This window comes from Triticum aestivum, chromosome 2B (assembly GCF_018294505.1).
Source record: "Triticum aestivum cultivar Chinese Spring chromosome 2B, IWGSC CS RefSeq v2.1, whole genome shotgun sequence".
Taxonomy (NCBI): Eukaryota; Viridiplantae; Streptophyta; class Magnoliopsida; order Poales; family Poaceae; genus Triticum; species Triticum aestivum.
Genome location: NC_057798.1, coordinates 94,800,245 through 94,815,588, shown reverse-complemented (window position 1 = coordinate 94,815,588; position 15,344 = coordinate 94,800,245). Strand labels below are relative to the sequence as shown.

The 15,344-nt window shown below is 42.8% G+C and overlaps 1 protein-coding gene across 1 annotated transcript; it reads left to right on the top strand.

Annotated features, from left to right (window-relative positions):
- Window positions 1-1,726: 1,726 nt before the first annotated feature.
- Window positions 1,727-2,823, top strand: LOC123043661 (fruit protein pKIWI502). The gene has a single exon (XM_044466180.1). It carries the CDS (start codon window positions 1,811-1,813, stop codon window positions 2,669-2,671), a length of 861 nt encoding a protein of 286 aa, XP_044322115.1. The 5' UTR covers window positions 1,727-1,810; the 3' UTR covers window positions 2,672-2,823.
- The last annotated feature ends 12,521 nt before the right edge of the window (window positions 2,824-15,344 follow it).

Below are 15,344 nucleotides of genomic sequence, written 5' to 3'. Positions count from 1 at the left end.
CCGGTTACGTTGTGACGTTTGATAGCACACAAGGTATTCCTCCAGTATCCGGGAGTTGCATGATCTCATGGTCGAAGAAACATGTATTTGGCATTAAGAAAGCAGTAGCAATAAACTGAACGATCATATGCTAAGCTAACAGATGGGTCTTGTCCATCACATCATTCTCCTAATGATGTGATCTCATTATCAAGTGACAACTCATGTCCATGGTTAGGAAATCTTAACAATCTTTGATCAACGAGCTAGTCTAGTAGAGGCTCACTAGGGACACGGTATTTGTTTATGTATTCAGACATGTATTTAAGTTTCCGGTCAATACAATTCTAGCATGAATAATAAACCTTTATCATGAAAAATAATATATAATAATAACAACTTCATTATTGCCTCTGGGGTATTTCCATCATCTATGTGGGTCGAGGCACCTCCAGATTTCGTTGCCAAATATTTGGTAGACGATGTATCCATTATTTAAATTTAATAAAGCTAGCCATGAAGGGCCTTCCCGTCAATTTTTTGTTCAACCCCAAATCAACTACTACTGTACTATAGCGCCCACTTCCAAGTCTGGCAGCTGTGCTTAGAAGGCGCTAGGATTTTTTTCTCCGGGTGAGTGAAACGGCTGGGATTCTGATCCTTAGCGCCCCATTTTAGATGCTCTAAGGGCACCAATTTCAGCTTTATGCCTCAAAATTATGATGCTTCTTTTTGTGTTTCTTTAAATTATATACATCTTATTCTCGAGTTGTAGATGTCACCCAAACTTTTCCAAAGTATGTTCTCAATGAAGAGAAAAGCCTATTTTTAGTCCTTTGACTAATCAAGAAGTGCGGGTTTTGTTCTTCAGCTTCAAAATTAGACAAGCTTTGTCCCTTGATTCAGTCGGAGCGGTTTCCGACCTTAGATGATCGATGATGACCCTCAGCTGCACCGGAGTAGAGCAAGGCCTTTGCACGACTCGACCTCTTGCACCTCCTACCCACAGCTAGTCTCACCCGCTCTTGATTCTATGGTTTCTTGCACGCAATCCATTCTCACGCGACATTATAGATGAAACAAACGTGAAGCTCCTCCTCCGTCATTGCGAGTTAAATTGAGCCCCATCTTCCCCAACTCTAGCGAACTTGACCCCTATCTTCTCCAACTCCGGCCAAAGGGAGAGATGTTGCAGGCTCGTCGCACTCTGTGTGGGCATAACATCGTTAGCTCTTCTTTGTGTGCGGCGGTTCTAGCAGATGGACAACGATGGCGTCGGTTGGAGCCTGTCAAAGTACTCGTTGGAGAAGAAGTTGCTGGCGGCGGATGTTAGATCAAAGGGGGCAGAGAGCAGACAAGGCTTGTTTCCATCTAATAAGAGGTGTCACCCTACATTAGAGACATGCTCCTCCAAAGTTTCAATATCAGCTCCTTATTACTAAACCATCTAAACACCAAAACCGTGGTGAATACCAATACAGAATTCAGATTCGATCCTACAAATTAATCAATATACTATGTTTTTATACTTTAAATGGCTCAAAGAGATTTATGGAGGTCCTTTGAATAAAAGAGGAACCTCAAGGTAATGGTTTGAAATTCGAAAGGTTTGATAAATCAAAGGAGGAGGCTCCACGTGGAAATGGGATAATGAGATTTTATTGATCATGGGCCGTGCGCACCTGACCTGACAGCACCGGGCCCACCCAAGCCCGATCCCCACCCTCCCTCCTCATCCCAAGAGCCACGGGCTCCTCTCCTCTCCTAATCGCCACCCGATCCCCACGATCTCCTGCTTTCTCGGCGCCTTCTCCAGTCCCAGCCCTTCGCCATGGCCACGGCCGCCACCATCTCCGCCACGCCCCTCGCCCCCCGGCATGCCTTCGCCAGCCCCAAAATGCTGCGATCGCTCCCCTTCCTCCGGCGCCGCCTGCCCTCCTTGGCCGCCGCCGCGGTCAAGCAGGACGCGGCGGTCTGGAACGCGGCCCCCGTCGCCTCCATCGGCGCGGCCAGCGCCGACGGCTCGCTCTTCCACCTGCGCGTCGACCTCTCCGACGCCGCCGACCTCGCCTCCTCCTTCACCGCGCCGGGGCAGTACCTCCTGGTCCGCGTCCCCGGGGAGGACGACCTCAAGCCCGCCTTCATGGCCATCGCGTCGCCGCCGGGGGGAGGCGCCTTCGAGTTCCTCGTCAAGGCCGTGCCCGGCGCCACCGCGGAGAAGCTCTGCGGTCTCCGCGGCGGGGACGTGGTGGAGCTCGGCGCGGTCATGGGCAAGGGGTTCCCGATCGAGAGGGTGACCCCGGCGGACGCCGCGGAGACGCTGCTCCTCTTTGCCACCGGGACCGGGATTAGCCCGATCCGCTCGCTCATCGAGTTCGGCTTCGCGGCCAAGCAGAGAGCTGATGTGAGGCTCTACTATGGCGCCAGGAATCTGGAAACAATGGCGTATCAGGAGAGATTTGCAGAGTGGGAGTCAACTGGGCTCAAGATAGTGCCGGTCCTGTCACGGCCAGATGATAGCTGGAAAGGTGAAAAGGGGTATGTTCAGCGCGCGTTCTTGGAAGCCAAGAACATTGCCAATCCTACTTCCACTGGGGCTGTGCTATGCGGGCAAAGCCAAATGATCGAGGAGGTCACCTCGGCCCTTACAGCAGATGGTGTATCACAGGATAAAATCTTGAAGAACTTCTAGAACACAGATCTCCTGAATGTAACTCATGCTTCTTTGGTTGGGTCGTACTGTGCCTTCCTGTTTGTATTAGAATTTCTGTAATTTGATTCATCGATACTTCTCAACACAAGATACGAGTAGATATACATGTTATCAGAGTTTGCTTCGCTCCATTTCAGCTGGTGCTACGACTGGGAGATGATAAGATCTAACCTTCAAGGGGCTGCATACTTTTATAGCTCGCATTGTTTTTCCTACATTGCCTCTTAGTTATTCTGTAGATGGTTTTTGTTACTCTGGTAATACCAGTTTCTTTTACATAGAACGTATTTTCTCCCTTGACAAAGCATAAATAGCTTGCTAGCTTTTCCATGATGCATCTGTATGTTACCTGAAAATATTTTCATCGATCTTGCATAGTTTGTTTGTATGTATTATTTTTCTTACATATGTATGAGACACACACATTTATGTCTCATAGTTTAGCTCCATGTGATTTCTGACCATGTACTTATGACTTCCCGATTAAAATAGGACTGCACCAGGGGTCAGCTTTGAGCCCTTATCTTTTTGCATTGGTGATGGATGAGGTCACAAGGGGTATACAAGGAGATATCCCATGGTGTATGCTCTTTGCGGATGATGTGGTGCTAGTTAACGATAGTCGGACGGGGGTAAATAGGAAGTTAGAGTTATGGAGACAAACCTTGGAATCGAAAGGGTTTAGGCTTAGTAGTACTAAAACCGAGTACATGATGTGCGGTTTCAGTACTACTAGCTGTGAGGAGGAGGAGGTTAGCCTTGATGGCCAGGTGGTACCTCGAAAGGACACCTTTCGGTATTTAGGGTCAATGTTGCAGGAGGATGGGGGTATTGATGAAGATGTGAACCATCGAATCAAAGCCGGATGGATGAAGTGGCGCCAAGCTTCTGGCATTCTCTGTGACAAGAGAGTGCCACAAAAGCTAAAAGGCAAGTTCTACAGGACGACGGTTTGACCCGCAATGTTGTATGGCGCGGAGTGTTGGCCGACTAAAAGGCGACATGTTCAACAGTTAGGTGTGGCGGAGATGCGTATGTTGAGATGGATGTGTGGTCACACGAGGAAGGATCGAGTCCGGAATGATGATATACGAGATAGAGTTGGGGTAGCACCAATTGAGGAGAAGCTTGTCCAACATTGTTTGAGATGGTTTGGGCATATTCAGCGCAGGCCTCCAGAAGCTCCAGTGCATAGCGGACGGCTAAAGCATGCGGAGAATGTCAAGAGAGGGCGGGGTCGACCGATTTTGACATGGGAGGAGTCCGTTAAGAGAGACCTGAAGGATTGGAGTATCGACAAAGAGCTAGCTATGGACAGGGGTGCGTGGAAGCTTGCTATCCATGTGCCAGAGCCATGAGTTGGTTGCGAGATCTTATGGGTTTCACCTCTAGCCTACCCCAACTTGTTTGGGACTAAAGGCTTTGTTGTTGTTGTTGTTGTTGTTGTACTTGCTGTTTGTTAGTGTTCCAATATTGCTTCTCTTTGTACTGCAGTTTATTTTGGAAGTTAGTATAGCTCCATCAGGAAGAATTTAGCATGGCTAGGCATGTACAGCATCATAACTATTTTCAACACAACGGATGATAGATATACATGTTATCAGAATGCTTTCGTTCCAATTCGGCCGTGTTCTGCTTCTGCCCCCAGGAGATGATAAGATTTGACCTTCCAGGTGCTGCACAATTTCATAGCTCGCATTGTTTTTTTCATTGTGTCATAGAGTAGTTTATTCCATAGATGGTGTTTGTTACTCTGATGATATCAGTTTATTTTCCACTGAACATTTTTTTTCCTTAGACAAGCCATAGATAAATCGCTAGCTTTTCCATGATTTATATTTATGACACCTGAAAATCCGTTCATCCATCTTGTATAATTTATTATTGTACATATTGTTTTGCTTACATAAACAGGATACATTTATGTCTCATAGGCTCCATGTGATTTCTGACCACGGATTTATGTTTACTAGTGTTCCAGTATTGTTTCTCTTTGTACTGCAATTTATTTTCTTGAATAAGTACAGCTGCATTAGGAAGAATTGAGCATATGGCAAGGCATGTACAGCTTATGAACATGCACTTATAATATTTATTTAATTAGTCTCCAGGTTGCCAGTGTTGCTTAAAATGACATGGGTTCGTTCACTAATCAAGTTACAGTAGCAAATATCTCAGATAGTGGTTCTGCACTTCTGCTGGTATCATGGCTTTACCTGAAGATTCCCATATTAGAGCAAACACAGAAGGAAATGCTATGGCAATCTGTTCCAGTTCAAACTTTCTGAAGCAACAATGACGCCAAATGCAGAAGAAACTGGGAAAAACAAGGATGTACTGACCGTTGAAAGGTGATTGTGTAATGAGATAAATTTCAAGAATCACCTCCATATAATATCAGTCAGAACAAATATGTAATCATGTCTGAATTTGACATACAAGTGTTTGCCTTTTACAAGCTGGTGTGATCCAAGTAAAACCAAAATGATACCTACTTTATGGATACAATTAATTTTTGCTCTTATAACATAATGCACATCATGGACTCCATCCATATTCAGTTTCTTTTTTCTAAATAAGATGATGGAGGCTCTTCCTGATTCTATTGCATGAATTGAAACTAAGCGTAGTGTCAAGCTGTTTGTCAAACCAATCCATATTCTGTTTTATGGTTGCTTTCGTTTCTCCTAAATATGTTTTTTTTTGTGTGAACTTTTCTCCTAAATATGGTTGTATTAATTGGTATCCTGCATATTGTCTAGCTAATGTTTTTTCAGTGGAGTGTAGAGAATGGGTTAGTTCAGTGTCTGACAATAGAGACAACCTTGTTTGGTGGCTTCAGATAACTGAAGATTAGATTGTAAGGCTGTTGGTTGGCCAAGCGCTTGCACCATTTGAAAGTAGCTTACCTACACTGTATGTATTTTTAGTACTTTATCTTGATGTGTTGTTTTTTCTCTTCTAAAACACAGTGCAATTGCTTTGAGCCTATGACCAGTAGTTTCATTGGACTTTGTTTTCTTCCTTCGAGAATCAATTTGAAGAGGAGTTGTCAATGCAGCAGCACGAAATACTTTGAGAGCATCATGCAAAATGGGATCAACAATGTCTATGAAACGTCCCCACGATGTAGTTTTGTAGTGCTACTACTTCTGTTTACTACTCCGTCTGTCCCATAATATAAGAGTGTTTTTGACACTAGTGCTCTTATATTATGGGACGGAGGGAGTACAAGCATGAAAGCTTCGCAATAATCTCTGACCAGGCAAGTGTCAGCGGTACCTATCTAGTTTAGTTTATGACAATCTTGACAAGAGATTTTGCCCCTCACCATATTAAAGAGTTGCCCTTTTTGGTTGGTTGCTCAGCAGTACCTTTAGGCCTTGTTCAGTTAATCCTCATCACGAGGGGATTGGAGAGGATTGGAGGGGTTTGATGTGGATTTTGACTTGCTGGGGATTTAATCCCTGCCAATCTGCTCCAAACCCCTTGAAACCCTGTGGAACCGAACAAGGCCTTAAGGTTTGCCAATAATATCTGTACTTTTGAGACGTTTTGAAGTATTATCTGATTGTTGTGTTCATGAAGTTTCATGGATGAATCAATACCAGGTGAAGAGGCATTGTATCTGCTGTCTAAAAAAGGCTACTGAATTTTGGCTCTGAAGATCTCATAGTTTTCTTTTTCAGAAAATTTAAAAGCTAAGTTGAAAGTTTAAAAATATCCAAAAAAAAAAGATCATGCGTGTACATATTTGAGCAAGTAATTTAAGAACAAGTTTTCCTGGAAAAGATGGTTGATTCGTTGTTAGCTGAAAAAAAACTAGGGAATTAGAATAGCATTTCCAGGTTTGAAAACAATGTTTTGATTTATTATTTTTACACATATCAAAAATCAGTTGTGATTTTCTCGAAACTTGAAATCTGAAAAATATAGTCATTTGCATGTAAGATATTTTCAAAATTTATTCATATGTCATTTTTTTCAAGTGGGTCATATGATGATCCAGCAGGGGAGGTCATAAGTGAATATTCCATAAAATCGATTTTCAAAGATATGAAGAAGACATGTCTGATAGAATCCGTAACCATATCATACGACCCTAATCAGAATGCATACATTAACTCATGCACTATGGGGATGGTGAGAGCAGCATCCCGAGTTTCCGACCAATTCATGTTATTTTTTGCAATTTTGTCATGCACAACAAGCAATTTATATTCTGTTTCTATGGCCATGTATATGGCCTTAAGAAACATATTTATGATTTTATCACATTATTCAGTGGCCGTTGACAATTACATAAGTAAAGAAGAACCACTGAATGCATTAAAACAAGCCGAAATGTAACAATTTCTCAAAATGTATCTGTTACTGGAACATTCGATATATACAAAAAAGAGTTAGTAAAGTGGGTTAAGTAAGCGAGATCATGCACCATGCTACCACCACACCCGCCAGCCTCGGCGGGGAAGCTTTGACATGGGCTTCAAAACTTACAACCCGCCATGTACCAACTCTTTCGCCCTCGTAGTTGGAGTAACAGGCGCGTACGACCAGGCCCGACTGTTTGGGAATGGGAGGGGTGACTATTTAAGCTGGTGTCTACGCTTGGAAACTAGCGACGTGGGATTAATTGAGCACGGGAGGGAGGCATAGTATTTTTTTGAGACAATGCTAGGGAGGCACAGGTAGTCTTTGGGTTCATGAGTCGAATCAGAAGTCTATAGGCTTGGCCGTCACACATCCGGCATATTTCTTTTAACTCTGTTGCATTTAGGTCGATCACATTTTTTGTTTCATTTTTTCAGTGCACGCGTGTATACATTTTCTTAGCGATGTGTACGCGTATATGTGAGCATGTGCGTATTATGTTAAAAAAAACTCTATTGCATTTGTTCATTAAAAAATCTCTACATTTAGCAGATAGTCACCAATCAAGGGAGCAACTAATTAACAAGCGCTCCTTCGGGAGCCTCGCAACGATCAGCATCACTTGGCGTGCTCCCAGCCATTCGTCACGTGTCACGCTCTGGGCGCTCCCTCCGGATTTTGTTTTTTTATTTTTCGCACGCGTTTTTGGCTTTTTAAACTGTTTTATTTTATGTTTTGGTTTTCCACCTGTCTTCACTAGCTTTTCGATCAAAAACAATTTTGCGCAAAAAAACGCGTTTGTTTTTCTTTCGCAAGAGTCAATGTTTTGCTTCCGCGAGAGACACAGTTTTGCTTTCGCAAGAGTTACGGCCGTGCATCTCGGAAACGAAAAAAAGGCGTTTTCTGCTTTTTTTTTCCTTTCGCGAGAGTCACGGTTTTGCTTCCGCGAGAGGTGCAGTTGTGATTTCGCGAGAGTCACGGTTTTGCTTCCCGAGAGGCACGGTTGTGCTTTTGCGAGAGTCACGGTCGTGCCTCTCAGAAACGAAAAAAAAACGTATCTTCTGTTTTTCTTTTTCGCGAGAGTCACAGTTTTGCCTCCGCGAGAGGCACGGTTGTGCTTTCGCGAGAGTCACGACCGTGCCTCCTCGGAAATGAAAAAAATGTGTTTTCTGTTTTTTTTCTTTCGCAAGAGGCACGATTGTGCTTTCGCGAGAGTCACGGCCGTGCCTCCTCAAAAATGAAAAAAAACGCGATTTTTCTTTTTTTTCCTTTCGCGAAAGTCACGTTTTGCTTCCGCGAGAGGCTCGATTGTGATTTCGTCTGAGGCACGGGCGTGCCTCTTTCGGAAAGGGGAAAAACCCGTGCTTCCGGTTCGGTTTTTTTGTGAAAAAAAAGTTCGTCAAAGCCTATCAACATGGGATCTAGTTTTGAAGATCTTGACCCGAGAAATCCAACGGTGAAAGCGGTTCAAGATTTGGACGCACGGTTTAAAAGATAAAACATTTTTAATAAACAGATCTACGAAAAAAAAGGAAAAACTCCCAGGTTGCGACAAGTGGCGCACATGCAGTGCGCCACTTGTCGCAACATGGGGAAGTTGGAGTGATCTCCGCAACGAATACTCCTTAACTAGTGATTTCGACCAATCACGCACCCCCCTTGACCAGCGCGCATTTTGGGCCGCTCATATCTGGGCTGGCACTCCTGCTTTTTTTCCTTTCATTTATCATTTCTTTTAATTTTTTACTTCAAGAACTGTTCACATATATGCACAAAATTCAAAAAACATTCTGATTTTTTTAAAAAAATTACCAACTGAAAAAAGTGCTTGGGATTTCATAACATGTTCATGAATTCCAAAAATGTTCACAAATTCAGAAAATTTTCATGATTCAAAAAATGTTTGAAGTTAAAAGAGTTCGCCAATTCAAAAAAATGTTTCAATAAATGTTCTCGGATCCCAGAAAATGTTTGTCGATCCAAAAAATATTTCCAAATTTTAAAATGTGTTCCCGTTTCATAAAATGTTCGCCAATTAAAAACATGCTTTTAAATTTCAAAAACTATTAATGAATTAAAAAAGTTTGCTAATTTAGAAAAAAAAACAGAATTCTGAAATGGAAAAAAGTGTAAAGATAAAATAACAAAAAGACCGAAAGAAAATAAATACTAATGTCGCTCCGACAGTCGGTGGCAGGAAGAAGCACACTGGTGCCTCAGTTTGGGCGCTTGGACAAATGGTGGTGCTTTTTCATCAAGGTGATCTTTTGGGCTGCAATCCTCCTCGAGTTTGTCCGCCTTGACGGAGGTGATGGAGCATCGGTATAGATTCATGTCGTCTCCTGAGGCGGCGAGTAAGGGATGCTCATCGTGCGTGCGCTATGGCAAGATCCGGCGCCAAGCGCTTCAAATCAATTCAAGAGCTCATACGAGACAACATCGGTTCTAGAACGCCGATCCTTAGGGTTAGTGGCATTTGCACGAGGACTTCCCGGTTGTCATTGATAAGGTTGGACATGTTTTGATAGGGGAAGTAGTGTGTCGACGCTCATTCTGATGGCGATAGTGGTTGTTCGGTAATTTTTATTATGTTTAAAATGCTTTGTATTTCTGATGAACTTTTATAATAGATACAAATTCTGTGCATAAAGAAAAAAAGTAGTCCATAGATATGCAATGGGGGCTTGTTATTTTCCTTTATGGGCCTGATGTCTAAGTCCTTGATTATAAGCATGGCCCACTAGAAATGGCGTGACAGCCGAACCAGCAAAGCCATGTGCAGGAGAGGAGCCTGTTTTGCTAGCTGTGATTTTATGTTCGAAAGTCGAGCTTTGAATCAGGAGGCGCACAATCTTGCAAAATTTCCTGTATCGCTTCCTCAGGGTCGCCATATGTGGCTTATATCCCCCATGATCCTCTTTGTATCCCGCTGAACATTGTTCGGTTTTAATAAAGTTTGGGATCCCTAAAAAAAGCTATGTGCAACACAACGCTCAGCGCCAGTGACAGCACGTTGTTAGTACCAGTACTCCCTCTGCTTCATAATGCGTATGCATTTAAAAAAAAAGAATCAAAATTTGCAAATTTTGACCAAGTTTATAATGAAAATTATTTATGTCTATAACATCAAATATATAAATTATGAAACTACATCTTACAATGAATCTAACGGTACATGTTTGGCATTCTAAATGCAAACATTTTTATCCACAAACTTGGTCAAAGTTTGTATGCACTACATTATGAAATGGAGTTTCGGCAAAAAAAAGGAATGGAGGAAATACTACCTAGTTAAACCAGATGACTTTTTCCCTTAAAAGAGTTATAAAGCAGATGAGTGCCCGTGCATATGCATGTGAGGTTAATCTGCTGGAAGCCCTGCGCACATGCATGGGGCTTCCATGCACCGATCTGTTCGGTCTTCGCAGCACCGCACAAACAAACAGCAAAAAGATCTAATATACGTATATCTCATCTGCTCCTTCCGTACCTAAATGTAAGTCCTTTTAGAGCTTCCACTATGGACTACATACGGAGCAAAATAAGTGAATGTACATTCTAAAATATGTGTATATACATTCGTATGTAATTTATAGCGAAATCTCTAAAAAGACTTACATTTAGAAGCGGAGGGAGTAGATGTGAGATAATATCTAACATCTAAGTTTGACATCATCTCATATCAATAGAAAACAAGCCCACCCCATGTTCATTGTTTGTTTGTTTTTCTCGATTTTTGTTGACTGTGCGTTTCTCGTCCGTGATTAGCGCACCCCTGTTCACGGGTCTGGGCCTGAATTCAGCTCGTGCGTCTATGCTGCCTTGTTTTTCTAGTAAGTGAGCGTCCACAAAAATCAAGGCAGCATAGACGCACGAACTGGAGGTGTGTAGGCTGATGCTGTGGATGAGTCTGTCTAGCACATCGTGTAAAAAGGAGACCTGCTAATGCAAAACCTTTCTCTGCCTGTCACTTTCATCTTTATGCTTTGTTCCTTTTCTATTAGCACATGAGAAAGCAACTTGCATGCATCAATCAAGTGTTTGTTCGGCAAAGTTGAAAAATGAAAAAAAATGACACAAGAAAATATTTATGGATGAGGTGAGTGAAAATACACTATGAACATTGTATAAACACATGATGAATTTTTTTAAAAGTACACGATTAATTTGTTTAAACCCGGTGAGCATTTTAAGATTCGCATGGTGGAGAAAAAATATATAAAAAAGAGAAAAACACATACACACGAAAATATTTATGTACGATTATTTTTTAAGATACTTGATGAACATTTTATAAACACATGATGAACATTTTATTAAAATATGTGATGCTTTTTTTTAAATGCGGTCATTTTAAAAGTCACACGATGGAGAAAAAATATCAAAAAAAAATAGAAAAAACACTTTACACGAAAAACATTTATGGACGAGGTGGTATTTAAAAAAAATACACGATGCATGTTTTAAATGCGATGAACATCTTACAGAAAATCAAAAATGGAAAAACTAAAACGATCAAATTGCATGTCGAAAATGAACATGCAACTGTGTTGGTTGAGTTTCGGTCAAGTGTGAAAATGCGCATGGGTGAGCGTGAGTTGTGTGTGCCAGGTGGACATACAACTAGGTCAATTGAGTTTCAAGGTCAAGGGTTGACATGCAACTGGTTCGGTGGGAGCTGCATGTCGAGGGTGGAAATGCAACTGGGTTGGTTGAGTTTCGGGTCAAGGGTGGACATTAAATTGGGACAATTACAAGCCCAATTGCGAATCGAGGGTGGACTTGCAACTCGGACAACTACAAGCCAATTGTGTATTGTGAGTCGAGGATGGACTTCCAACTGGGACAATTACGAGCCCAATTGGGAGTCGAGATGGACTCTCAACTGTGACAAATATGAAACTACGAGCCCAGTTGGGAATCAAGAATCAACTTGCAACTACGATTAAACAAACTATGGACCTTGTAAAAGTCTAAGGTTGACCTACAACTCGGATGAAAAACGAAACATATGTCGAGTTGCGAGTCAAAGGGTGGGCTTTGCAACTGCATGAAACAACTACGGGCCTAGTTGTGAGTCGATGGTGGACTTGCAACTGGGACAACTAGACAAAACTACGATACGAGTTGCGAGTCGAGGGTGGACTTGCAACTAAGAAACTACACAAAACCACGATACGAATTGCGAGTCGAGGGTGGACTTGCAATTGGGAAAACAAAACTAGGGGCCCATTTGCAAGTCAAAGATGGAATCACAACTAGGACAACTACGAACCTACGAGCACCGTTGCAAGTCAAGGGTGAACTTGCAACTAGGATGAAACAAACTATGGTCCTAGTTGTGAGTCTAGGGCGGACTCGCAACTGGGATAACTATATAAAACTACGATACCATTTGCGAGTAAAGAGTGGACTTGCAACCGGGATAATAAAATACTATGAGCTCAGTTGTGAGTCAAGCGTGGACTTGTAACTAGGATGAAAAACAAAGCGCATGCCTAATTACAAGTAAAGGGTAGACTTGCAACTACGATAACTACGAGCCCACTTGCGAGTCGAGGGTGGACTTGCAACTAGGACAACTATGAAACTATGAGCCTAGTTGCAAGTGAAGGATCGACTTACAACTGGGATGAAACAAACTATGAGTCTAGTTGTGAGTTAAGGGTGGACTTGCAATGGTGATGAAAAACAAAAACATGGGCTCAAGTTGCGAGTCCATCATGGGCTTGCAACTCAGAAAACTACGATCCCGATTATGAGTCGAGGATGTACTTGCAACTAGAACAACTACAAAACTGCAAGCCCAATTATGAGTCAAGGGTCGACTTGCAATTGGGATGAAAAAATTGCAGGCCCAGTTGCGAGTCAAGGGAGGACCTGCAACTAGGATGTAAAACAAAACACATGTTGAGTTGCAAGTCAAGGGTGGGCTTGTAACTGGATGAAACATATGACTCTAATTATGAGTCGATGGTGGACTTGCAACTATGATAAACACATAAAATGATAATACAACTTACGAGTAGAGGGTGGACTTGAAACTGGGACAACTACACAAACTACGATACGATTTGCAAGTCAAGGGTGGACTTGCAACTGGTACATAACGAAACTATGGACCTAGTTGCAAGTCGAGGGTGAACTTGGCACTAGGACAACTATGAAACTACGAGCCCAGTTGCAATTCAAGGGTGGACTTGCAACTGGGATGAAACAAACTATGGGTCTAGTTGCAAGTCAAGGGTGGACTTGTAACTAGGACAACTGTAGAAAACTACCATACCATTTTCGAGTTAAGGGTGGACTTGCAATTACGACAATAACAAACTATGAGCCAACTTGTGAGTCGAGCGTGGACTTGCGACTGAGATGAAAACAAACACATTCCCAGATGCGAGTCAAGGGCAGACTTGTAATTGGGACAACTACGAGCACATTTGCGAGCCATGGATGGACTTGCAACAACCTAGTTGCGAGTTAAGGGTTGACTTGCAACTGGGATGAAACAAACTATGGACCTAGTTGTGAGTCAAGGGCGGACTTGTAATTGGTTTGAAAAAGAAAAGACAGACTCTAGTTGCAAGTCAAGAATGTGCTTGCAACCAAGACAACTACAAACCCAGTTACGAGTTGAGTGTGGACTTGCAACTATGATAACTATAAAAGTACGCGCCTAGTTGTGAGTCAAGAGTAGACTTGCAACTGGGATGAAACGAAGTACGAGCCCAGTTAGAATTCAAGGGTGGACATGCAACCGGGATGAAAAACAAAGCACATGCCGAGTTGCAAGTGAAGGATGGGCTTGCAACTAGAGTAAAACAAACTACATGCCTAGTTGCAAGTCGAGGGTGAACTTGCAACTGGGGCAACTACACAAAACTAATATACAAGTTGCGATTTGAGGGTGGGCTCATAACTGGAATAACTAGGTAAAACTACGATATGAGTTGCGAGTCGAGGATGGCCTTGCAACTAGGACAAGTACAAACTATGAGCTCAGTTGCGAGTCGAGGGTGTACCTGCAATTGGGATGAAAAACAAACTACACGCTCGAGTTGCGAGTCGAGAGTTGTTTGTAACTCGGACAAGGACGAGCTTAATTGTCAGTCGATAATGGACTTGCAACTGAGACAACTAGAAAACTACGAGCCGAGTTACAAGTCAAGGGTGGACTTGCAACTGGGATGAAAATAAACTATGGGCTAAGTTGCCAATCAAGTGTGGACTCACAATTGGGATGGAAAACAAAACACATCACTACTAGGAAAAGGCTTGCTAATGGCGCACCGGTTTTGCCTACTAATGGCGCACTATCGGTGCGCCATTAGTAGCACGCCATTAGAATTTTTTACTAATGGCGCACCACTGGTGCGCCATTAGTATCTGGTATACTAATGGCGCACCTGGCAATGTGCCATTAGTGTGTAACTCCATGCGCCATTAGTATGCCTCCCGGTGGGCTATATGTAACCATGTGCTTTGTCACACTAATGGCGCACTCTGCCTTGATGCGCCATTAGTATCCTTTGGCATACTAATGGCGCACTCTGCCTTGATGCGCCATTAATATGAATTTTTCTTTTTTTCTTTTTTTTGCTTTTTTTATTTTTGCACAGGTTACAAAATATATTATTGGACAGAATATAGACAACAGCACACATCAACATCAGATTCATCGAATACAATAGAAGATTAGTCTCCGAATACAATTCATCATATTAGTCTCCGAATTCAAAAGACCGAACAAAAAGAAAACATTACAAGTCTCAAGACCGCGAGTATCGAGTTTGTCTTCACATTACAAGTCGATATCGATCATCTAAACTACCATCACATAAAAGAGAGTTGTGGTCATCACGATGAGCATCATCGCGATCAAACTGGTCCTCATCTGGTTCCTCCAACGCTCCCTCCTCTCTCCCGCTAGATAGCGGGCATATCTAGATTCGGCCTCCGCCCTAGTGGTGTACCCTTTGTAACTGTTACCGCTGAAATGGTGAACCTGTCTCCGACACTCCTCCCAGTCGTCGTAGACTCCGGGAACCTTACCCTTGTACTTGAGTGAATTCCTCCTTGACGGTGCGGAGCGCATTCGGACGCCGGTCCTTCCTTTGCTTCTTCGATTGGCTGCCATCTGTGTGTGCGCCGCCATCATTAGTGGTGGCATCCTCGGCGGCACCATCAGTGGTGTCATCCCCGACGCCACTAGGGGTTGTGTAATCAGGATCGGTGTCTTCCGCGGCGTCCTCATAGCGGTGAGGTTGTTCCTCCATCT